This window comes from Bradysia coprophila, unplaced genomic scaffold (assembly GCF_014529535.1).
Source record: "Bradysia coprophila strain Holo2 unplaced genomic scaffold, BU_Bcop_v1 contig_297, whole genome shotgun sequence".
Lineage (NCBI taxonomy): Eukaryota > Metazoa > Arthropoda > Insecta > Diptera > Sciaridae > Bradysia > Bradysia coprophila.
Genome location: NW_023503555.1, coordinates 5,736,066 through 5,760,002, shown reverse-complemented (window position 1 = coordinate 5,760,002; position 23,937 = coordinate 5,736,066). Strand labels below are relative to the sequence as shown.

Here is a 23,937-nt window from a genome sequence, read left to right as displayed (position 1 = left end):
GTTGCTTAATGAAATTCATGCGTTTCTGATATGATTGTGAAGGGATTTCGTAAACGAACACCAATAATGGCATCGAGGCACTGGTCTGAATGAATGTAAAATCCGATATTTGTGTGCATATGGCAAAAGCCCAATAAATTTAATCAATTCTCAGTTGTGTATACAAATACTTCCAATTAAATTTGCTCATTCGATTTTGAAGCTCCGAATGGTTCACCAACAAATGGTTCCGGTGCGACCACATTCCGGATCCAAATTGTTGAACATTTGTCCGATTTAACAGAAAGCTTGCCATCACCATCGACTTCAATGGTTCTCACATCTGCCATCAACGTTCGGATTGCGATTTCTGGTTCCCTACGCTCTATGTTACGGCTCTTGCCAGGCGAAATTACAGCATCCGATTTCCACATTCCGTTCGCAAATGATAACGTTGTTCGCAGTCTATCGACATACCATTCGTATTGGTGCCCGTCTATCAGCACAAATTTTGCCCTCGGCGCGTCTGCAATAGTAATCACGTTATCATCGAATTTCAATAACTTCCATTCCCCTTCGAATCCAGTAACTGTAGCTGGAGTCCAGCTGGTAATATTTGGTACATTCGTCTCTTTGGTGCAGACAGCTGATCCAGAATAGAAGAATGAAACCATCGGGAAGATTGATTTAAAAGTTGATGCAGGCACATTGAAGGCTAGCCCAAGACTTCTTCCGTTCACATCAATGTACACTTTGAGGTTGACACCTTCGAAAACGGCAAGAATTCCAATGACACTTCCTTCCACAAGTCTAGGACCGAAATTACCAACTAGACAACGATTGCCATTTCTACCGCCACTTATTAAATCTCCCGAGTACATGATGGACTGGCAGGCATCGGCCATTTTGAAATGATCCCTCGATGTAAATCCTACTCCACCTCCACCCTCCAATGCTTGGAAGTGGATTTTCCAGTAGTGCTGTCCTGATGAGACACCATCACCATCTTGCCAAATGACGTTAAAAGCGTTCACACTGCTACCCATGCAGGTAACGACGTTTCCATTAATTGTAAATTCGCCCGAACCATCGGTAACCCAAGAAGCCATACTGTTTTGTTCTGTCAATCGACGAGTTTTCAAGCTGAGCGAATTCGAGTAATTTTCAGTATATTTTCACTTTACGGTTATGAGGCTCACGTGGATTAATTTGATGAGTTGGTTCAATACCCTCTCTAGCAACCAAACTTCGTTTTGACGCAGTCAAAATACCACCTTATTTTGACAAATGTGACACTGACTTTTTCTTGTAATAGAGTTGCCGTGCCGCGCTCTTTTTTAAAGCAATATTGACGTCACACGAAAAAGACAAACTTTAAACTTTATTTCATTTTTGCACATCAAAATAACGGAACAACACACCAAAAAACACGTCACAATCACAAATTATTCATTTTCGAACACCGAAATGGTTAATCAAGACGTAATATTTTCAACACAAAAAATGAAATCGCTGCTCATACTTCATTTAATTTATTTTTAAAAGTGTAAAATTTTCTATGACAGAATACACTGCAAACTTTTACCACCTTAATTTTCCTAGTTTGGTTGCTAGAGAGGGTATTGGTTGGTTGTAAACGCACGCAGCTTTTTCTTGTGGCCGTATGACGACTTTGATACAATGATGGCGCAAAACGCCAAGCTTCATCGTTTGTTCAACATTGTTCTTTTCATGAACTGCATGAACTCCTCTTGCGTACATTGGCTTATCTATAAAAATTAGTGTTAGTGATGGTGGCAAGATTCAACATTTAAATTTGTGGTGGCAAGTGAGTTCTTAAGCGATTTGGTTTTCTCGTGCAAGAAACGAAAGGATGAAAGGACGACTGAAGCTTGAGTTCTGAATTTTGCCACAAAGTAACACTGAGTAAGTCTTTTTTGGGAATTTTAGATATAATTAGATGTCCAATGCAAGAGATCGAGTTTTTAATTTGCCTCTTTTTAGCACTTCAAATTAGCATTTTCTGACTTGTAAGTTGTGTTGGTGGGGGTGTCGTTAAATGCTCCAATATTTGAACTTTCCATTGAAAATGTAATTGCACTCTACCACTAGTTCAGACGGGTTTATCGTTCTCTTTGTAAAGGGTATACAATACACTTAATGGTTAACACATCCGCCTACCACTACGAAACTGAGCTGCGCTGTTACGATGTTTCGAAACTCAACTGCACACAAAGTATAGAGCTTTCGCACGGCTTACCGGCATACCGGCAAAAGCATTGTTGGAAGAGCCGATATTCGACTCTTGCAACTTTAGCTTCAAATACGTAGACAGTATGACATTTTGTGGTCTGGCTCACCACTGGCTCACTCAGTAAAACATTTCGGGAGTGGAATGAGCTCAAAGTAGACAAACTAGTTGAATTAATTTGACTTTAATCGCAACTGATCATTTGTTGGGCCCGTTGTGCTTTTCCTCTATGATTCTTTACACGTCATCTTGGTTCGACTCTCACATCGATTGTTTAGCAAACTTTCTCTTCAGTATTATTATTGGTATGCCAAATGTACCTTGTCATGATGTGTCATTCGTGGCAGACTATTATTCTTAATATTACTTGTGAAGGGTGCATATGACCGCTTCTAGCACCTGAGGTCGAAACAGATTTTTGTTATATTATTCGCTTCACGTGTCACATGGGTAAAGAACTCTGTTTGTCTTTTTATTTTACTTATATAAGCTTGAATGGCACCATTAGGCCAAAGCGTAACGTCAAAAATATCGGATGTCTTACGTCGTTACTTTTGAGGCCTCACAGTCATCCGTTTTGCCTCCGTATACGTGACAGCTGTCATTTCAAACAATATGCTCTATTGTATGAATGAAACGCCAACTGTCATGTGCACGGAGGCAAAACGGATGACTGTGAATTCAGACTTAACTTAGATTTTGCTGATAGAATTGGGATAGTTATTGATTCTTGGTTCGTGTCCCAGCTATGCATCAAATACTCTTTTAATAAACTCAATACAAACAACATACGCACACTCTAAGAGTGGCCAAGTGGCTAATAACAACACAAAATTTGACTTCCATGGATTGGTAATAATATTGAATTCCACTTTCCATTCAATTCCTTTCCGGATTCCTTTCTTACAAACATTACTTGATTCCGAAACTAAAAATAATAAATTGACAAAGTGTTACCGTACACTGATTTTGTTACGTTTTCTATTTCGGTTTTTAAAATTTTCCATCGGATCATCCAAATATTTAATGAAATCGATATTTTGATAGCTTTTCACTCGAAAGTAACTAGTTACCCTATGCACGGTTATACGGCTACAATCTATCGAACATTTTCCACATTACCATTTTATAAAATGTAAAAAATTCTGTTTTTTTCATTTTGTGGTGGCTTAGCAGTTTTCATGATACTGCATTGAAATCTACACTCGAATCACGTTTTTACTCTAACGACATAGCTAACAGAAGCTAGACTATAGACACCATAAAAGTTAAAGGTTTTCTTCTTCGTATTTTCTTTCCTTTTTTTTGTTATTTTTAATTCAAACGATTTTGAAGTTGTTACAGCGGATGGTTTTTGTCAGAAGTGGAAGAAATGTTTTTGTCATTTACATAACTCGGGATGAAAAGTGAAAAGTCAAGGTTACGTGTGAATGTTTGTTGACCTGAGGCGTAGCCAAGGTTGATAATCACAAGTAAACAAGACTTTTGATTTTATGTCTGAGTTATTTATTGCATTTTACATGAGTCGAAAACCTTACTTTTATTGACCCATGCACTTCTTTAACGCAGTGTTTAAGTCGAGACTTCACATTGAATTATTGAATTGTCAGTTGTGGGTTCGAAACTCAACCGCAACACAAATTATTCGCTTCATCAGGTTGTTGTCCACAATAATGACATCTGATTGAATCGGTTATAAGTTCGCGTCTTGGATTTAGTACCGATAACGTCTATTTGTGTTACATGAAGTTGTTCGTTGGTAATGTCATTCAGTCACTTAGGCGATAGTCCCGTTGACGATGTGTGTTGTCTTTTAAATAACTAGGTATCAACTTCTAAGTGTTGTGTTGCTTGATGCATCCAAATTGAAAGCTAAATATTGAAGTGGAATGGATAAATTCTGTGACCATTAACTTCCAAAAATGAGAAACTACGATGAACAAGCATTTTCAATAAATTTTTTCATTAATCAAGTGAATTCACAGCGTAAGAGGATTGCACATCCATCAAGTTTTGAATTTTTAAACATTTTTCTAATCAAAAAGCTTTTCACAGCATTAAACAAGTGAAAAGTCAATTTTCACTAAGCTTTATTAGGTTGAAATATGACTGAAGCCATCATGACAAATGGAAATGGTAGAATGCATCGACGAATTTCACTTTAGCTTTCAGTTTCACACCAACCGGCGAACCATTTTTTTCTTTTTTATTTAATTCGAAGAATTTAAAGACATAAAAAACTGAAATAAAATTTCATTTTGTGTCGCATATAAATATTATTCGGTGACATACCGCTAGCTAAATTCCGTCACAGTGTAGAGTGGAGAAATTTTTTCCGCTACAGGATTGTTGGATTTATGTAAAACAAAAAAATGGTTAACCATAAATCATTAGGTGAGCTTGTCGCTACCAAGCGTATTAACATGAAATTCCCTTTGTTTAGCCGATTTGTGTATTTGGAGCAATGTTGTCATGTTGCACTTTAGGACTTAGCTCCATTTAATAACTCGGTTCCCATTTCAGTTAGTGCGAAAAACATGTTTATATTGCTTCACAGTATATTCCCTCTGTCGTTGAAGGGCAAATCACATTAAACTACCACTAAAAGTTACATTAAACTTCCTGTGTAAGTTTAACTGGATGATGACTACGGGGGATGGTTACTGTTCGGAAGAAATGAATTGAATGCATAAACACACCAATGCTACAGCTCTACAACACTATACCATATAACTATGCACATAATTTTCAAGTATGATGAAACATACGAGGAAACAAACATTACTTCGTTATAGTTGCGTTTAATGTTGGATTTTTTTTATATTTATATTGTGTGTGTGTGTGTGAGGAACCCCGAAGCGATGGTGTATAATGTTAACCAATAAAATATTTAGAGTTTTGTTTACAACCTCGAACGAAAATAAAAATGTGAAAGATTTCGATGTTATAAACTAACGAAGTTCGGTTACGAGTTATAAATTGCGTGCTCAGAAAGCAATATGAAATCGTTTGTTCCGAAAAGGCTATAATAGTGGTTTCGGTCAATAAAATGACCTTTACACAATCGGAATATTATGTATTTCGACGTCGTTTCCATTTAATTTGATAATAAAACTTAACATTTCAAAGTAAGGACTCCGTTGGACGGGAAATACTGATTGATCCGTTTATACAAATGCATGCAACTACTTAAAAAATTGCGAAAAAGATTTTTCAACAGGAAATTGAATTAATTTGTCTAGCTTCTTGCTCGTTCTACTCTTGTAGATAGACAATGTCGTCGTCATCTGTTACTGATATGGAGAAGTATACAAATGAGTTGCTGACACTGCCACTTCGAGTCTTCGAGATGTTAGCCATCAAAAATGTCTTATATGTTACAGTGAGTAACATTCCGAAGACCAACAATCTAAGAAATTTTAATTTTTCGATAATTTTGACATTTCACAGTAAAATGTCGAAGTTCCTAATTCTTGTCATATACCCTTAGGCGTAGTAGGCAGGACAACTAATAATCCACTGGTATTCGACATTTTAAGTACTGTATACCACAAAACCATTGAAAAATTACAATTTCGCACAGTGTTTGTTTTTAGAATGTTGGTCACTGTACAAGCTAAGTAAAATTTTTGATACGATGCTCTACGTTGCCGACGTTTAGAAAACAAATAATTTCAAAACGTAACCAGCAACCAAAGATGTTCTTCTGTTCACCCTAATATCAGGAAGAATAGCAAATCTATATTTTAAAAATTAATTACAAAACGAACGGGTTGTACAACAGTATTTCTATTTGAAGCAATCGCAAAAAGGTAAAAAGACCTGAATTACTAAGAGCATCGTTTCGTTACACATTACTAGTCAAATTAATAACAGGAAGAAAATAACAGATTATAGCCAATACCCTCTCTAGCAACCAAACTTCATTTTAACGCAGTCAAAATACCACCTTATTTTGACATATGTGACACTGACTTTTTTTGTAATAGAGTTGCCGTGCCGTGCGCTCTTTTTTAAAGCAATATCGTCGTCACACGAAAAAGACAAATTTTAAACTTCATTTCATTTTTGCACAACAAAATGACGGAGCAACGCACAAAAGAAGACGTCAAAATCAGAAATCACTCATTTTCGAACACCGAAATGGTAACAGGAGACGTAATATTTTCAATACAAAAAAGGACATCACTGCTCATACGTCATTTAATTTATTTTTAAAAGTGTATTTTCATGACAGGATACAATGTACAGTTTTATCACCTTTAATTTACCTAGTTTGGTTGCTAGAGAGGGTATTGATTATAGCAATGGTCATGCAAACGGCGTATAATATAAGTGCAAATTATTGTGGTATCCGCATTGACGGATAGATGCCGTAATCGCACCTATGTTTTTGCCGTTTGCACGAGCACTTCTGTCTGTGTTGTGCTTTCGTGATAGTCAAAGCGATCGTTGAAAACAACTACAATTAAATTTCAGTCGCTCGTCTTCGGCTCGGATATCACTATAATTCGCGCTTATGTTTAAATGAACACTTCTGTTATTAGGGACCTACAGATAGGAGCAATTATGGAGACTCTATAGAACGAACACAATGAATTCCAAGTGAGAGCAAATAGACTATGCCAATCATATTTAACCAATGATGCCATTTTAAAAGTCATCAATAGTGGTGACTTTATCACTATTTTATTTTACCGGAATCATGCACACATTCAAATAAAAGCATTTCCGCCAAAAAAATAATTTTTTAATTAACGGACAAAAAAAATTCAGTTTTGTGGTGTCACTTACGACTATCTTCACAACAGACATGTCAAGAATTTTGTTTACCTGAATGGCAACATATTTTTGTATGTTTTCTTCACATTTTACCGACTGAATTAGCACGAAACGTATTGCAGGCAATTTCTAGGCACATAAAATTAAGGAATTGAACACTGAATGGCACAATTCACACCAAATTACTTTTAAAAATTAGATTTTCACAACACCCACAATGTTTGACCAAATTAATTTGTCTTTAAAATTATTTCGGAGAATTTGTACTAAATTCTGTTTAAGACACTAGCATGAGCACGCTCGGAACTATTTTCTGTGCGAAATTTAAACTGAATCACTTTGTTTTACGCGAAATACTACAAATTTTCGACACAAACTTGTTTGAGATTTAAAATTTACTGTCCCGATTTGACATTTCATCAAAACAAAATTCAGTGAATCAGTCAAAACTGGATGAACTGAGTGAACAATACTACTCATACTACTGTAATTGCAAAGTGACAAACTTAAGACCTTATGTGGAATTTGGGTGGAAAATGGCGCAAATCACATATTTCAGGAATTTATAATGCTCAAAACAAACGAGGCATTGAAAACGTGTTTTGGTCCTAGTTTTCATTGACAGATGCAGCAATCGCGATTTTGAATAGAAAAAGTTCTAACTTCATTTGACAGTTTCGAAAATTTCGTCATGCAAAATAGGACCAAAACACGTTTTGAATTCCTCGTTTGTTTTGAGCATTATGCATTGAGTGAAAAATCTTTCCGGTTTCAAGTTTTTTCGTCAAAAGACGAGACACGGGTATCTTTATTTTCAATTTTTAGCTGCTTTATGTAAAAAAAATTGAGAAAAAAAATCATTTTGGCGTAATCTATTCGGCATTAAATCGATTGTCATAGTTAGGTTTCAATTCAAACTTGCAGCTTGCCGATCTTACAACGGAAATAAATTGTCATATGTAAACATTTACGGTCGATTTCCAAAATCGAAGCCTAACTTATGAATTAAAGACCGCTCTTTAAGCCACTTTTTCATGAGTACTTACTATCTGTACTTCAAAAAAAAACTTTATTCCTAACACACGCCTAAATGGCTGTTTTGCGCATACTATGTCTTTCCAAACTCGCCTTCGGGTCGTACTGTCGGTATTCACATGTTGTGCATCAAGTCAATCACGCTGATCTCTGAACATTTATGCCAATTTTTGATGTGTTCTGTAGAATTGCATATCGCCTGGTGAAATCGCTTCCTTTGATCATGCAAAATTACCCAATGAATACCTAACGTCTGCATGCGAAAAATCAAAACAATTTCATAAATGGGCAATCTGGCTAAATGAACGTTTCGCCTATTATATACACACCAGGTATACAACGAATAAAACCGTTTCTGACCAGAAGTAATTAATAGAAGCCTTCAACATGTTAATTTATATACATAACAGACAAAAAAAAATCATCCAACCGAAGCCCTTTCTCCAACTACATTATTCCCTATTGTTGTAGCAAAAAAAGTGGGCATCTTTTCGCTCACAGATAAATGTATTTTTGCGGAAGCATGGGGGTTCCGGTTCGGAGGCTTGATGTTTCCGTTTGAGCGTTAACAAGCAAATAACTGGGGAAAATTTATCGCCACATAACCGTTTAAATGTAAAACATTTTATGAATTAGGGAGGCTTTACTCCAAAAATGATGTTTTTGTGAAAATTTGAATAAAAAAACGAAAAAAAAAACGAATTTCTCTCTTCCATTCTTTCTGTTGTTATTGTTGCATTGTTTGTTATAGGCCATGCAAAATAATAAAATATTTGTTACATCATCATCGTCACCATTTATTATAATATTTTTATTATGTTTATGACTACACAGAAACGGCATACATAAAATGCTTCGAATGCTGCGAATTAATTCAATTTCACACTTCATTTCGTTGGAGGATGATAGACACGTTTTGAATGCTTTGGATTGTTGTTCTTATCAGATGAATTCGTATGCTGAAACGCTTTTATGCACATTTCAGTGGAGAATGGTTAATTTTACGCTTCATTCAATTGTTGATAGAGATTTAAGCACTCGACGTTTTCGCTTAATTGCACAACCGTGTTGGCCATTCTGAATGGAATTTAAAATCATAACCCCTGCACACCCTATCCGATAAAAACCAGAGTGGAAATGAAATTCTTAATTTAATCGAAATGATAAGGCTCACGGTTCACATTGTATTGTATTTTGAGGCGTGAGACGGTTGCAGAGTCAACAAGCAAATCACTAATGAATTCACGTTCAATGACCACCAATACTTACATAATTATCGAGTCTATTACTTCTCTTCATCTAAGTATGTATTACGGGCTGGAACAAAATCTTTTACTTCATTAGTTTCAACAGAGATTTTAGAGCTTATTTTTGTTACCATCATTGCTAGCCGGTGATATATTGCACGGAAGAACGGAAGAGCTTGATGAATTGCCCAAGGCGAATGCCTACCACGGTGAGCTTGAAATTTTTTATTGTACGAAGTGTAACTAAACAGTTATGATCATAAAACGGGGCGACAGCTTAGTTCTTGATGCAGTTAACATTATTCATTTTACCATTTTTGACGCAATTTTATTCGGTGAATATTTTCTTACGGTTTTTGAACTGCGTCACCCATTGCTCGTTCGGCGTTTTTGTGGGTTACTACTTTACGAACGAGGTAAAGGGAAAAGCCTCATTACTTCCCTGGTAAAGTAAAAGTTATAATTATTACAACAATGTTTTCGCTGGTAATTCTGACCACCAAAATTAACTCAGTTTGTCATTGTAATGCTGATCATTTTGTACTTTCCATTCCTTAGGAAAATGTTTATATCACACAGATTTTTGCGCAGGTTCACGTTACATTGTTTTACTGTTTGAATTAAACGCAATTATCATAAAGTTGTTAGTATTAATTGATCTCCAGATGTCAAAGATTACTTTTAAACATAAAATTCCGAATCAAAATTTTATATAAATTCGAAATTTAGTTTCACATAAAAACTTGATAAGTTAAGCCTATTTTTAGGAAGTCAAACAGTATCAGCGGCTTACAGTTTATTTATGGGGCTTGTGACAATACTCTGAACTACAAGTAATTTACCCGATAATGAATTGATACGGTAGTTATGTTCCGTGACCGTAATCTTAACGTATTGGTTGATAAGAGCAAATCTACAACTGAACTTGTCGAAACTAAGAGTGATCATGGAAAAGATTTAAATCTATGCATGCCGTATATTAGGGTGGGTCGATTTCATTTTTTTTAAATAAGTGATTTTCGATTCCGACCTACAACGATTCACCATCACACGAGGCCATGAGCATTAATATTCAGCAAAGGTTTTTTCTAGAAGTCAATATAACCCTGCACCCTGCTTTTCTATTAATTTTTGAGTTTTATGAGTTAGCCGTATTGTGGGTCCGACCAAAACAAATATGCAGATGCTTTTGCAAAGTTTTCACTATGCACCGAAGCTGGACCCTCTAGCTATAAACGTTATAACGTCATTCAACAATAAAAAAAAGTTTTACGTCATTTTGGTGTCGCACCAAACACCGTGGAAAAGTCACCTCTTCTGGTTTTTCACACTTTTACTGTGATGGCTCATTTTTTAGGTATTTCAATAGCGCATCCAATAAAAGAATAGTTTCGACAAGAAAACTTGAATATTTCGAGGCAACGCTGTCGGAAAGTCCAAAAATAGGGCATCATTCAATAAGCAAAAAAAGTTGTAGTCTCCCCATATGCGACTGGACAGGTATATTATCTCAATTTTGAGATAGCTATACTAACTGAAATATTAAAAGTTCAATTAATAATTTCTATGTTCACTCCACTTCTTGCGCTGTTTCGAACAAGTTAACAACTTTAGTGTGTCAATTTTCAAGTGTAAATTTGTCTTAAGCTTTACCAAATGGAAAAAGTACTGCTCTCAATCACACTTTTGACGTGTACGGCTTGTCTGACGATAGTTGAAACTTCAGAACTAACTGATTGTTTGGTAGAACTTGGCGTAGACGTTGATTCGAATTTAATCGAAAGGAATGTTGCAAGTAATTCAGTGTACGCTGACATAAATTTCCAATGGCAAGAACGTGGAGCATACCGCCACCCCAAAGCCTATCTTCTCATACATTCTGCAACTGATGTTCAAGCTGCAGTTAAATGTGGACGACGTCTTGGTTTGGAAATAGTTGCACGGAATGGTGGCCACGGTTATATTAAATCTGCCTACGGTCACAGTAATGACGACAATACTCTGATTCTGGATTTGAAAGCGTTTAAATCGATTGTGGTAGATGAGCAAGCAAGAACTGCAACAGTAGATCCTGGTGCTCTCTTGGGGCATGTTGCTTACGAACTATGGGAAAATGGAAATTTCATATTTCCTTACGGTATCTGTGGATCCGTGGGAATATCTGGATTCGCGCTTGGCGGTGGACACACAATATTAGCTTACAAACTTGGCATGGCAATTGATAATATAATCGAATTGGAAATGGTAAATGCCAACGCAGAATTACTTACAATTAACAATGAAACCAACACCAATTTGTTTTGGGCATTACGTGGAGCTGGAGCGACCGGATCATTTGGAATTGTTACTAAATTAGTCCTTCAATTACATCCAGCTCCACATCAGATTATTAACATTGATTTGGAGTACAATTTTGAACAGTTTCATGATGTTTACTCAGCATATCAAGCAAGCGTCAACGAATCATTTAATTATCGGTTTACATTAAACAAAGGGGTTATTAAAGCAACCATTTCAGATATGCAAAATGTAACCGAAGCTGAAACTATCGGAGCACAACGCATCCAACAAGCAATTGAATTGCTTCCTGCACCAATAAGTCCGCCTAAGCAAACGTTGCTAACATTTACTGATTTTCTTACAAAATATATGTATGTGACACGTGGCTTTAGTTACATCCGGCCTAGCCTTAACATATCCGAACCAAAGGATCTTCTTAATATTGCTAGTTACGGGACTGGATCGGAGTGGTTCAAAGCTAAGTCATTATTTGTTAATAAATTGCTGAGCCAGAGTGAGATTATGGAATTGGAACAATTGCTCGGTACGATCAGTTTACCCGATCTTTACATTTCTCTCGAAACATTTTCGGGAAAAGTTAACGATTTTCATCCACAAATTCATTCGTCATTTATTCATCGTGATGCATATTTTGATCTGTTCGTGTACATGGTACGGGAGAAATCGGATGATCCAGATGTATCAGCTAAGCTGAATGAATTTTTCGATAAAAGTAAACGAATATTGAATCATACGGCGTCATATCAAAATTATGCGGACGATGAGATGAGTGATGCTTTAGAACGATATTATGGCGCAAATTTGCCAAGATTAATTGATATCAAAACGGAAGTGGATCCGGACAATTTTTTTAACAGTAATCCACAATCGATACCTATTAAAAGCTCATCGGGGGTAATGTCTTCATACACTGCAACCATTTTAAAATCAACATTTTTCATCCTAATTGTACGTATGATAAGCATTAACATTTTGTAATAAAGTTTGCGAAAGAGGAGACTGAGAAATGATATTTTCAAAAAAGACCCCCGGGGATTTGACTATACTATCAGTGACATTCTATCACTACGAAACGCTTTAGTACTTACAAGCCTTCGCAAGAAAATTTGTTTGATTTTTTTTAGATTGTTGAAATTTGTAGTGGCCCTGGAGAGTATCAAAATATTAGAGTATTTGATGTATCAAAAAAGTAAGAAACAATCGAAAAGGATTTCTTTTCCTTTCGGCGGAGCTTTATAATTAGCCTGAAAAGAATTCATGTTAAAGACAATCGGGAACGGAGCGATAGCAGAGTTATTGACGCAGTTACCTACCTACCAGTCACCTTGAACTGCATCATCTATTCCTCTTTTGACGTTTTTGTCGGTTTGTTTTTTGTAGAGGACAAGACCCTGATCATTTACGAGTAGGAATACTTTTGGTCACTCAAAAGTTGACACGAATGAGTAAAGTTTTCATAAGAATACATACAAATCACATTCATTTCAGTGAGGGATTCTTTTGAAAAACAGAATCTTGAAATCAGACGCATTTTCCATTGGACTTTTTTATATATGACCAATAAGGTATTCGACCCCAGAAGCCAAATCCACTTTCAAAAAAATTCTTCGAAGCTGGTGTGGCTAGTGTAAGGTGATCAAAAACCGAAAACATGCACTTATCTTACAAAAATTTCGCCAGTTACACGAGCCGAAGAGGGTTGTGTGGGGTGTCATTAGAAAGGTAATTGCATGTACTTACGGGACAAATAGAGCCTTATTGCCCCGTAAGCACATGCGTTTACCTTTCTAATGACACCCCACACGACCCTGTACGGCTCGTGTACCTGGAGAAATTTCTGTAAGAAAAGTCCATGTTTTCAGTTTTCGATCACCTCCCACCAGCCACACAAGCTTCGAAGAATTTTTTTGAAAGTGGTTTTAGGTTCTAGGGACCAATACTAATCTAGGCACATATAAAACAGTCCAATGGAAAATGCGTCCGATTTCAAGATTATGTTTTTCAAAAGAATCCCTCACTACTTTTGTGTGCGGTCAAGATTTTCTAAGAAAACTAAAGGTTTTGGTTATTCAAAGTCCACTACGAAGTCTCTCAGACACTCAGAGAGTCTCTCCGGGAGAGGTATACTAAAAACAATCAACCCTAAGGCCGTTACTTAATATTACCGCGACTATCGCTCTAATCGATAGCATCGCAAACCGTAATTTTACCATCTATTTGGTTTCTCTAAGACGGAACCTATATGAGATGTACACTAGACCTAGATTCAAACAATGAAAGTGTAAAACCAATGAAAGTGTAAAACAGGTATGGTCTATTGTCCGCCCGGAGGACATAAAAATTTAATTTTCGTACTTAAACGCATTTTCATATTATTTTGACGTAAAATGTGAGTGCGTTTAAGACGAATTCGCCGATCGACCATACCTGTTCGAGACTTTCATTGGATTCAAACCCTAAAAAACAAGAAGTGCTCTAAAAGACCTTTTTTGTGTTAGATACGGCGTTTTATCATGTTTTTGATGTAGCGGGTTTTCCGTACTTACAATGGACTGGTTCTCACTTAGAATATGAGCTCAGATCTAGAAGTCAAAATCGGGTTGGCTACCAATCGGTCCTTCGAATACGAATAATGACAATACCCAAATTTCCTCAGCATTCACCTTTTTCTTGTGAAAACATTCATTTACCTGAGTCTGTTACTCGTTCTGTCCTGCTTCTCCTTTTATTCGCTCTTCATCGGTGGTGATAAGAGAAACTAAATTTATCTTTTCGTTTCGAAGCGAAAATATATTTTTTTATACATTTTTCGTTTATTCATTATAATAATCATTATATATAATAACATAATCGGTGTTGTTTCCTCTATGATAATAACTCGTGTGCATTGTAACAATAATTAATTTCTTTCTTTTTTTTCTTTTTTTGAATACTCGTACATTATTTTAATTTTGGTTTAAGTTCAATTTTTTTTCTTGTGTTAATCATAATCAATTTACTTTTTTCTTCACTTACATAATTTAGCTAGGTATAATTTCCTTACGACGACGATTACTCTTTTTTTTATACATAAAAATTAATTTTATTTACAAATTTAAAAATATTTTTTTTAACTTGAATGCCAATTTTAATATTTTATAAAATTAGTAACAGTTAAGTACAAATGTTGATGAAAATATTTTTTTTTTTTGCTTTAACATTCGTGGAATTATCGGACAATTTCAATACGATTCATTTCATTCCTTCCACATGCGATTATCGACATTACAATACGGAAACTCAAAGGTACGTATCTTAAAGTTTTGTGATGAAATTCCACTTTAAATTATGATTCGCTAGAGTTGTTCGTTTGTAAATGGTATAGTACAGGCACATCGACTACTATACAGTATGGCGGCTGTAGCGAGTGCTTTTTCGAAATTATTATTTCAAAAATTATAGTTTTCATAAACTACTAGATGCTGCTAGATTGTATGTGAAAAATTTCGCTGTGCCCTGTTGTACCTCTGGACTCTATCTTCTATTATTTTTGTAAGTAAAAATGTACCACTGAATGGTTGTTTTGCATTTGGATTCAGAGTAAGATCAGGTTGTTTTCAACCTGAAGCCAGATAACCTGAACCTGTTTGGTTTGATTCTAATCTGGCCTGAATTAACCTGAAATCTGATTCGACGTGAAAATCATAACCTGACCTGCCCGGTTACCTGATTTTTGATGTAAATCTTTTCATATTTCATTTAAATTTCTAATTAAAATTTACCTGAAGTCAGGTGTCAGGCTAGATCACGTCACGGCAGGTCAACGGTAAATCAGGTCAGGTGCAGGTTATTTTAATGAGAAATCTAAACATGACTTCAATTTTGTCAGGTCGACTGTTTCAGGTTCAGGTCAGGTCAAAATCGACCTGTTCCTAGTCTTACTTTGGAGAGAGTAATGCAACAGTAACATAAAAACTTAGCTGAAATAACAATATTGACGACAAGAATTATGGTTACTGAAGACACAAACTTTACTTGGATGGACTCCAACTCAGAAGAGTCTCGAGTCACGCCAAACAAGTAAAAACCGAAGGCGTTCATCATTTGTCCAGGGACACTCTTAGTGTTACAATGAGGCCCTGATTGCCGCAGATGAGAAACTTTGTACGTTACCTGCTGAAATGAGATTTAAAAATTGCGGCAAGTAATTAACAGCGAAAAGATTTGCTACAGTAGATACTAATCAAATAACGAGCATATAAAATCCTTCTAAATATACTAAGTTAGTATCCGTATGAAAAAATGTCGCCTGCTACGCTCGCAATTACTTATCCTTTCATAGGAGTCATGACAATTCCTACGAACATCAAGAGATATGGGATAGAGCCTATTTTTGTTATGTCTCACGAATAGTACGTACCGTAACATGGTATTCATGTGGTATTATTTACCACTGTAGTAACGCATGTGGAACAAATAACTTGGGGATGGATTGTGATAAAAATTGTCGGATTTTATAATTCCACTAGTGCATCTCTTTGCTTTCAATTAACTAATTTTTCATCAAACATTTTTGACTTACAACGTGTGTGTTCCATCAATCATTTTATTAATACCATTGGATTCAACAATAATTTTATTTTCATGGAGGCTATTTCAAATAGAAATTCAATTCGCGGTTTAAAAATTCGTTTAACATCCTGCTGCTGGATTTATCGGCATATTTAATGGGGTAAAACAATAAAAAAATGTTTTTTTTTTCTAATTCATTCTTTAGTAAAATATATTTTTGTTTGTGTTCATTCACTTTTCATTTTAAACGTTTTGTTAGGCCGTTATCGGTTAAGAGTTGTTTCATAACGTAACTGTGTGCATAAGAGCCGTTAATAGGAGCAGTTGGATAATGATTGTAGAGCTGAATGTTTGTGTGTCTAAGGGCATTACGATTTTGTACTAAATTAATATTCGTTTTGAGGTTTACAAAATGTTGTTTTACTTACGACCATTAGATGATAATGTATCGATTTTCTGTGGCCTTAGTCCTTTTGTGCTATCTACAGATGATTTTTGTTCGGATTTATCTATTTCGTTTAGGTTTGATTGATATTTTGAACCTAGAGTGAGATAAAGGAATTTTACTTCACAGTTGAAATGATCCAAGTACAACGAAGATCTGCAAAATTTACTTCAAAAGATATTTGCCCTTCAAGGAAAGGTGTGGTGCCTTACTGGGTTCCACTAAATATAGTTTTCTTATTAAAATAGCAGCCCGAAACAGCGATATTAGAGTGAAATATTTCTCAGTCTAGATGAACAAGGTTGAGAAAAACAAGGCTGCAAACTTGTGGAAGTCACTTGGACCGCCTTTTTTGAAAAAATTCACCAAATACGAATTAGTACGACGTGTAGTAGTGAATTCTTTGCATAGAAAGTGATGTCGCGTTTAAACTACGAGTACTGCGTCAAAATACAGTATGTTTAAAGACCTTACTAACAGTCTTTTAGCGTTGACCACCGACTTGAGGTGACTGCCCAGCCTCAAAATTCTCTCTGATGAGAGTAATTGATATTTCGCCTAAATGAAGGCTAAATCGCCGCACACAAAAACATTGTATTTGGGATACATGATACGAGTCATTCAGAGTATGCATCAATGCAGCCACGAAACACATTGCAACCACCGACTTAAGGTTGCCGAGCCTCGAAGTATGCAAATACTATCTAAAGAAAGTAATTGATGTCTAGCCTAAATGTAGACTATACATCGTTGCATACATTAACAGTGCTGTTGGTGCATAACGAAACAATGCATGTTTTAGCGACAACGACTACAAAAACAAGCAATGAGCTGTAACTCATGCTGTCGTATATAGCAGAAATACTTATTTTGAAACAAATGAAGTACAAGATTTTTCATTAAACACTCACTAGATATAAACCGCTGAACAAAAGAAGTAGCAGACTTATGAGCTTACCGTTTTTCATAAAGTTGTTTTTCTAATGATTTTCACAACGGACTCACCTTTATCAGATAAATGTACAACAGGCGTCGATGATTGTCCATAATTGTTCAAGCTGTGCCGTGAGTCCACGAAAACATTCTCGGTAATTGTTTCAGTGGTACTTGGTGCAATTGTTGTTGGCGGACTTGAAGCTGTTCAAAGTTAAATCCACATGAGTCAACAGTGTTATTCATATTTGAAGCTTTTTTTCTCCCCCCAAAACATCGGGGTGTATACAAATTAACATAATTTGATATCAACCCCAAAGCTAAGCTTAAGCCCAAAATTCAAATCTCACAAAATCACTTTTCTCAATTACTCTCAACAAACGAAATTCCAAATGCAAACAACATTATCGCACCATAGCGACATAGAAGGATTTAACGGGATCGTAATTTTGGCTCTTCTTCTACGGGATTCTATTCATGGTTTTTTTTTTGCCTCTCTGTCGGTTGGTGTGTTGAGTTGTTTTGTTTATATATCGCGCTACAGATGGAAAAATAATCCAGAGGAAAATTTAATGGCGAGCAGGAAAAAAAACGGAATAATAAATTTTCACGAAGATCAAGTGCTGCAAAAATGGCATTTTCTCGCTGAAATCATTAACTCTGATGGAACTAATCTCGTTAAAGCTGCTGATTATCTTTACAGCTTTGTATAGACGACGAAGGTGTAAAGGGAAAAACGCATAACATTGTTTCGAAAACGCTCACGATTTCATACGTCCTCCCGTCCCTCCGACCCCCTAATACACGTCCTGACTTGTCTAAAAGAAAAATACAAATAAAAAAGAACGGAAAGGTAGATTTCAATACATGATTACATTCGGAAAACGTATATAGATATAATGCCGTTGTCAACTGCTAAGATACAGCCAGGCATTAATAAGAAATGAGTTTTCACTCGTGATGGTTGTGCTGTTGATTTTTATATTTCTTTCGTCTTGTTTATTTCGCTTCTTTTATGTTATTTGGAAAATTTCTGAGGACAAAGGGAAGTTTTTATTAACTTATTTCCTACTTAAGTATACATGGGATGTTGTCGTCGAATGTGTATTGATTAATTCGAAAAATTTCTTGATTACAGTCGGTTGTAATTATTACGTGGAATTGGTATCCATCACTTTTTATTGACGCATTTCGAACGAAGACGGAATTTTTCAATTGTTTGACTTTCAATTTATTTATACAACAACGTCACAGCCGATGGAATTTTAAATGGTTGAAATAGGTGAATGATGTTCAGAAACTAAGAAGAAGTGTAATAGAGTTTTCTCATATTTTAGTACATTCTGTCATAAAATTACTGCTGTCACTGCTGTTATATGGTGACATTTGTTCTGTAATGACAAATTTGAAGTTGGTTCACATGAAAATAAGCAGCAGAGAATAAAGTACTATGAAAAGAATGTGTCGAGATGTGGCGCCTCTACAGGCCAACACACTTCTCCCGTGGCGATGAGAAACAATGTAAATCTGTTAGGGTGGTTATCATCTGTTATCGATAGCGAATATAGGAATAAACGACCAGCTCATTCTATCACGGTACTATATAACAAAAAACCATGTTAAAAAGTGAAGTAAAAGATTTAAAATAAATTTCCTAAAAATACGTCGAAAATGAAGTAATAGATCCGATAGTAGAACTAATTGTCGTCTGTGAAAGAACTTACTGTTCCCAAGAGCGCAATTCTAATTTTATTACAGGGAATAAGGCAAAATTGATGTTGCGCAGTGCGGCTACTTCACAAGGACAATCCGAACATTTGCCCAGGGCGCAGATGTCTGAGTGACGTAAAATTTTCTTTTTTAGGGGCGAGAATTTGTTGTAGGAGGACTGTAGTACTAACAGCTTTTTGTCAAGGGCGGCAAAAACCTGATGGCGGCACTGGATGTTGGTGACGTTGGTTCAAAACTCCGGTATTTTCTATTTTCGACGACTTGTTAAGATGAAATAAAAAATTTAAATAAAAAAATCGAAAGGTCGTCTCGAGCGGTAGTAAAATATAGAACATTTTTTTGCACTAAAAAATTAAATTCGTTGAAAATCCTTTAGAAAAATCCATAAATTATAAGAAAATCCTTTGAAAATCAAGGGGAAATCCTTGTAAATTGAATAAAATCATTGAAATCAGAGAAAAAATCCTGTATGATGAATCCTTCAAAGATTCCTTGATAATTTAAGAAATCATTGAGAAAATGATTTGAAAATCCCTTTAAATCCTTGGAAAATCCATGAACTCCTTTGAGGATTTTCTTTTAGAAAATCCGTTTGCACTCAAAATTTGCATGAAAATTAAGGTATTGAAGCCACTTTAAAAAATGTAAATTTTGTTGTGAGGCCTGTTTGACGGCCTAGCAAGTCAAATTTTTCATCTTGTTAGGTCTTTCACACCTTTTCAACGTGTTAACGCCAATACAATTTGATTTCTCTACGATTAAAGCTGAGATATGTACCAGGCAACGGCACTCGTTATGGTGCAACTAGAGTCCGAGCAAACATTTTTTCCTCATGAGCACTGTCTTACCAAAATCATTCCCTTTTGTACGATCTTTAAACAGTTTTCATCAATTCAATATGTACTTACAGTATAACCGAATCGTACCATCCGTTTCGCCTCGCGGATTCTTCGCAACGCATTTGTAGGTTCCATAGTCACTTCTCTGCACATCGCTTATAAACAATTTCATGGTGGCCTTATGCAATGCTGTGCCAGGTATAGTTTCAGTCCTAATCAAACAGAAAATGTATTCGATTCAAACGAAATGCTAGCAATTTGACCGGCAACGTTGCAACACTCACTTGTATTTATTTGAGTCATGAATCATGTCACTGTTCTCTCTAGCCCAATAATTCAATGATGTTGGGAATGCTTCTACGAAACATTCAAGTGTCACATTGTAGGTCAATGGAATGCCCACTAACTGATGAGGTATCCAAATCATCGGTGGAACTGATGAAAAGAACATTTGATAGAATTGTTTGGCTTTGGTCATTATAAGGTTGCACTTACAATCCACGCTGATTTTAATCCGTTTGGATACGCTTGGCGGTACCCCGTTGCTAGCAATGCACAAATAAGCTCCCATATCTAATCGAGATATTTTCGACATTTCCAATGTCTCTCCTTCCCACTCAACGACTGAAAAACCAAAATTCTTTTAAAACTTTGTTCCGAACGAGGACGGAATAGCATACCACTCATTGCCTTGTTGATGGAAATCTTCGAGTTGTCATCCCTTTTCCATTTAACTGACGGCATCGGACTGCCCGTTGCACGACATTTTAATGTAACATTGGCACCTTCACGAACAACGACATCCGTTGACGTTAATGCATCCTCAATGTTTGGTGGCACTAGAAAAAAATTTTATGTGAAAAAAGAGCATAAATCATTTTGGTGGAATGGCTGGAACACATTTTCGATATATTATTCTCCTAAACAACAAACTAAAAACATGACACGACACTCCTCTTTCAAAACATTAATGTGAAACAAAACAGATGAAAACATTTTCGAAAATAAACCGATGACACCACACCAAACATCATACATATAACTTTGACTGGAGGAGAAAATGTTATAGATGTTACTGATGTTTCCATAGACCAGTTAGTTGAAGAGTTGTGTGAGAACTTTTTTAATAAAAAAAAACTTTTTGATTAAACTAATGTAATTTCAAATATTGTCATGTGTGTTGTCCAGTTGCCAAACCATGATTTATGGTCACGTATGATTGCATGGTGGATGTGCAGAGGGTGTTTCGTTGTCATTTCTTCAACCGATTAATGTGAAAACATTTGCGCACATAAGAAGCTTGAAGCATTTACATTTGGCACCCAACGTTTACATTTGGTACATATTCAAGAGCTGTCCGCCGTTGCATAATCTACTATTAGATCCTACAGATGATAAACTTCATGAGGCTACATGCCGCATTATACCATTCATTTCATTCGTTAAAAAACCGAAGACAATGAAGTTTCGAAATGTTCTTAACTTTAAGCATGGCACTACTCCTAGCTTTAATACTTGTATCTCAAACGCCAAAAAAATTTCAAAGTTTTGATACCTATGCATGTGTTGTGTGCATTAACAAGAAAGGATAACTCCTGTATCAACAAAAGATATTTGAAACCAATTTTGATACCATGACCATCAAAATATTTTCTATGTCAATTTTAGGAACAGTGCTCTAATTTCGTAAGACTACTGCAAACTTTATAAGCAGAAATCTTGATGATTTTAACATTAAAGTAATTTCAGTCTCACTGTCATGTCTTTCACATTCTAGTTTTACCGACTGCAGCCTTCCCCCGCTACAGCCACTTCATTAAATGATGCAACATTTTTCTTAAAAATTGTTAAAGATTCCGATAACATCGCTAGACGAATTTCCCATAATTTTCTGAAAATTGCCTAAAGTCACTTCTTTAAAGTGGAACTTAATTTTGGTGCTACTGCAATCGTAATGAGCCTTCTCAGAACATCCGTTATGGACAACAACGACAACAGAAGTGATAATCACCAGTCTTATGTGGTCTAATGAGCAAAATGTTTGCTAAAACGAATGAAGTAAAAGATTTTATATCAAATATTATGCCGTATATTAACCAAAAGAAGTAGTAGATTTGTTGATTTTTATCAAGATACGTTTTACGCTTTCAAGAGGTTCATTTTCCACCAGCTCTTAACTTCCGTAATTGAAAAACAACGTAAAACCTTTGAAAAAACTACTTCTACTAAAACTAATCCCATCGAGATAAACATCGCAAAAATATTTCCGAAGCATTCCCTACCAACGTAAAAGATTATCCCGCATCTATAACAATATCCGAAAAATTACAACTCCCATAAATGAACTCATCGTAAATATAATCCGAAAAATAAATAATCCATGGTAATGAAGATGCTGATACACTCGATCATTTCAGCGTTCATACTCTTGCACAATGTTATTTAACACCCTGTTCCATTTTTATCAATTCGTAGATGCGAGTGGATGAGTATACGGGGTGAATCAGTTTAGAGTTGAACTTTTTCTATACATAATTTTCCGATGAAATGCAAAGTTTTTCCATGGCAAAATATTTTTCCATATTTTTTGGGTGATTATCCATAAAGCAGAAGGGTTAAGTAATTTATATGTTTTTCGATTTTTAACCAATTTTTTTTTTATTTTGGTAAATTTTCATCATCCGAACAAAATGAAAAGTTTTGCGGGAAATATGGGTGGCACGCATAAACATAAATTTTCTAGATTCCCATTTTAGATTTGTATAATAAATGATGCAAAGTGGAGAGTTGTTTTTGTATGCATTTGAATTGAAATCGATTTTCTTATTCTAATTGAAATATTTTTTGTTCTCTGGCGAATTTATGTCTCGATCCAAAAAAAAAATACGAAGTCGGAGAGAAAATGTGTCTTAGATGTTAAAATGTCTTAGCTTTTATGATTTCTGAAGATAAGTTTTATTTCTGATGCTGAAGAATTACCGAAGATGACCCTTTAGAAACGGATAGTCATCTGCTATTGACAATGACGACTAAAATAAGGGATTTCTCAGTTTCATGCCTCTTTATATTATAGCAAAATGTCATGTGATGTTAAAACTGAAGAAGTAGAGGATTTTGATCCAAACATTAATAAACTGTGTTCACAAATGAAGTAACAGATTTTGCTAAAAGCAAGTGAAATTTTATTTCGACGAAGCAACTTTACACCAAGCTTTCGAAGAATAGATTATGCAGCGTTGCCATGAGTGATGGATTTTATGATATCAGCCGAATTCATTTCCGGATGGGATACAATAGATAACTTGCCAAGTAATGGCAAAAATGAAGGAAACGGCTGCTCATGGGTTTACCGGCTTCTTGTGTAAAGAAGTGTCATTTCAATCACTTGGTCCTTTGTTTAATACATCCAGGGTAACGTTCACTTCGTCGGGCACGGTGGGTTAGAATGAAACTTAAATAACCATGTAGACGATTCGGATTCGAATTAATATCAGATTGCTGCGAAAGGTCTGTAATCAAAGAAGGTTCTAGCAAAGCTGAGACTTTGGTATTAACAGCAAATATGAAGACAGCGTCGGCCGACAGGATACAACAGACGCTTCCAAATTTCACCGAGGTAAATTCATTCTACCTCTGATGTAATAGTCTTGATATCCCTACTCAGATTTTATCTGCCTGTTCAGACGTCAATAGTTCATTGAAATTTGTGAAATAAAAATTGGACTGAACTTTGATCGAAATTGAAATATTCTGCTTTCACTACCTAAACAGGACACGTTTCATGCCGCATTGGTCAAATAAGTGAGGCATCTGTACTACTTGTTTGAATTTAACCGCTCGGAT

The 23,937-nt window shown here is 35.6% G+C and overlaps 2 protein-coding genes across 2 annotated transcripts in view; one reads left to right on the top strand and one right to left on the bottom strand.

Annotated features, from left to right (window-relative positions):
• Window positions 1-10,950: 10,950 nt before the first annotated feature.
• Window positions 10,951-12,563, top strand: LOC119078626 (chitooligosaccharide oxidase-like). The gene is made up of 2 exons (XM_037186223.1): window positions 10,951-12,489; window positions 12,558-12,563. The coding sequence occupies exons 1-2, from the start codon at window positions 10,951-10,953 to the stop codon at window positions 12,561-12,563; spliced, it is 1,545 nt and encodes a 514-aa protein (XP_037042118.1).
• Window positions 12,564-15,241: 2,678 nt separating this feature from the next.
• The window catches only part of LOC119078454 (neurotrimin), a 58,074-nt gene continuing 49,378 nt past the window's right edge, over window positions 15,242-23,937 (bottom strand). Inside the window, exons 5-11 of the mRNA XM_037185985.1 lie at window positions 20,775-20,933; window positions 20,590-20,718; window positions 20,379-20,529; window positions 20,164-20,306; window positions 17,597-17,728; window positions 16,575-16,688; window positions 15,242-16,505 (exon numbers count right to left, since the gene is read on the bottom strand). Coding sequence (XP_037041880.1) covers window positions 16,429-16,505; window positions 16,575-16,688; window positions 17,597-17,728; window positions 20,164-20,306; window positions 20,379-20,529; window positions 20,590-20,718; window positions 20,775-20,933 — 905 coding nt within the window. The 3' untranslated portion in view covers window positions 15,242-16,428. The remainder of the gene's footprint in view (window positions 16,506-16,574; window positions 16,689-17,596; window positions 17,729-20,163; window positions 20,307-20,378; window positions 20,530-20,589; window positions 20,719-20,774; window positions 20,934-23,937) is intronic.

Coding starts and splice junctions, on each gene's coding strand:
- LOC119078626 (XM_037186223.1), top strand. CDS start 10,951: ATGGAAAAAGTACTGCTCTCAATCACACTTTTGACGTGTACGGCTTGT.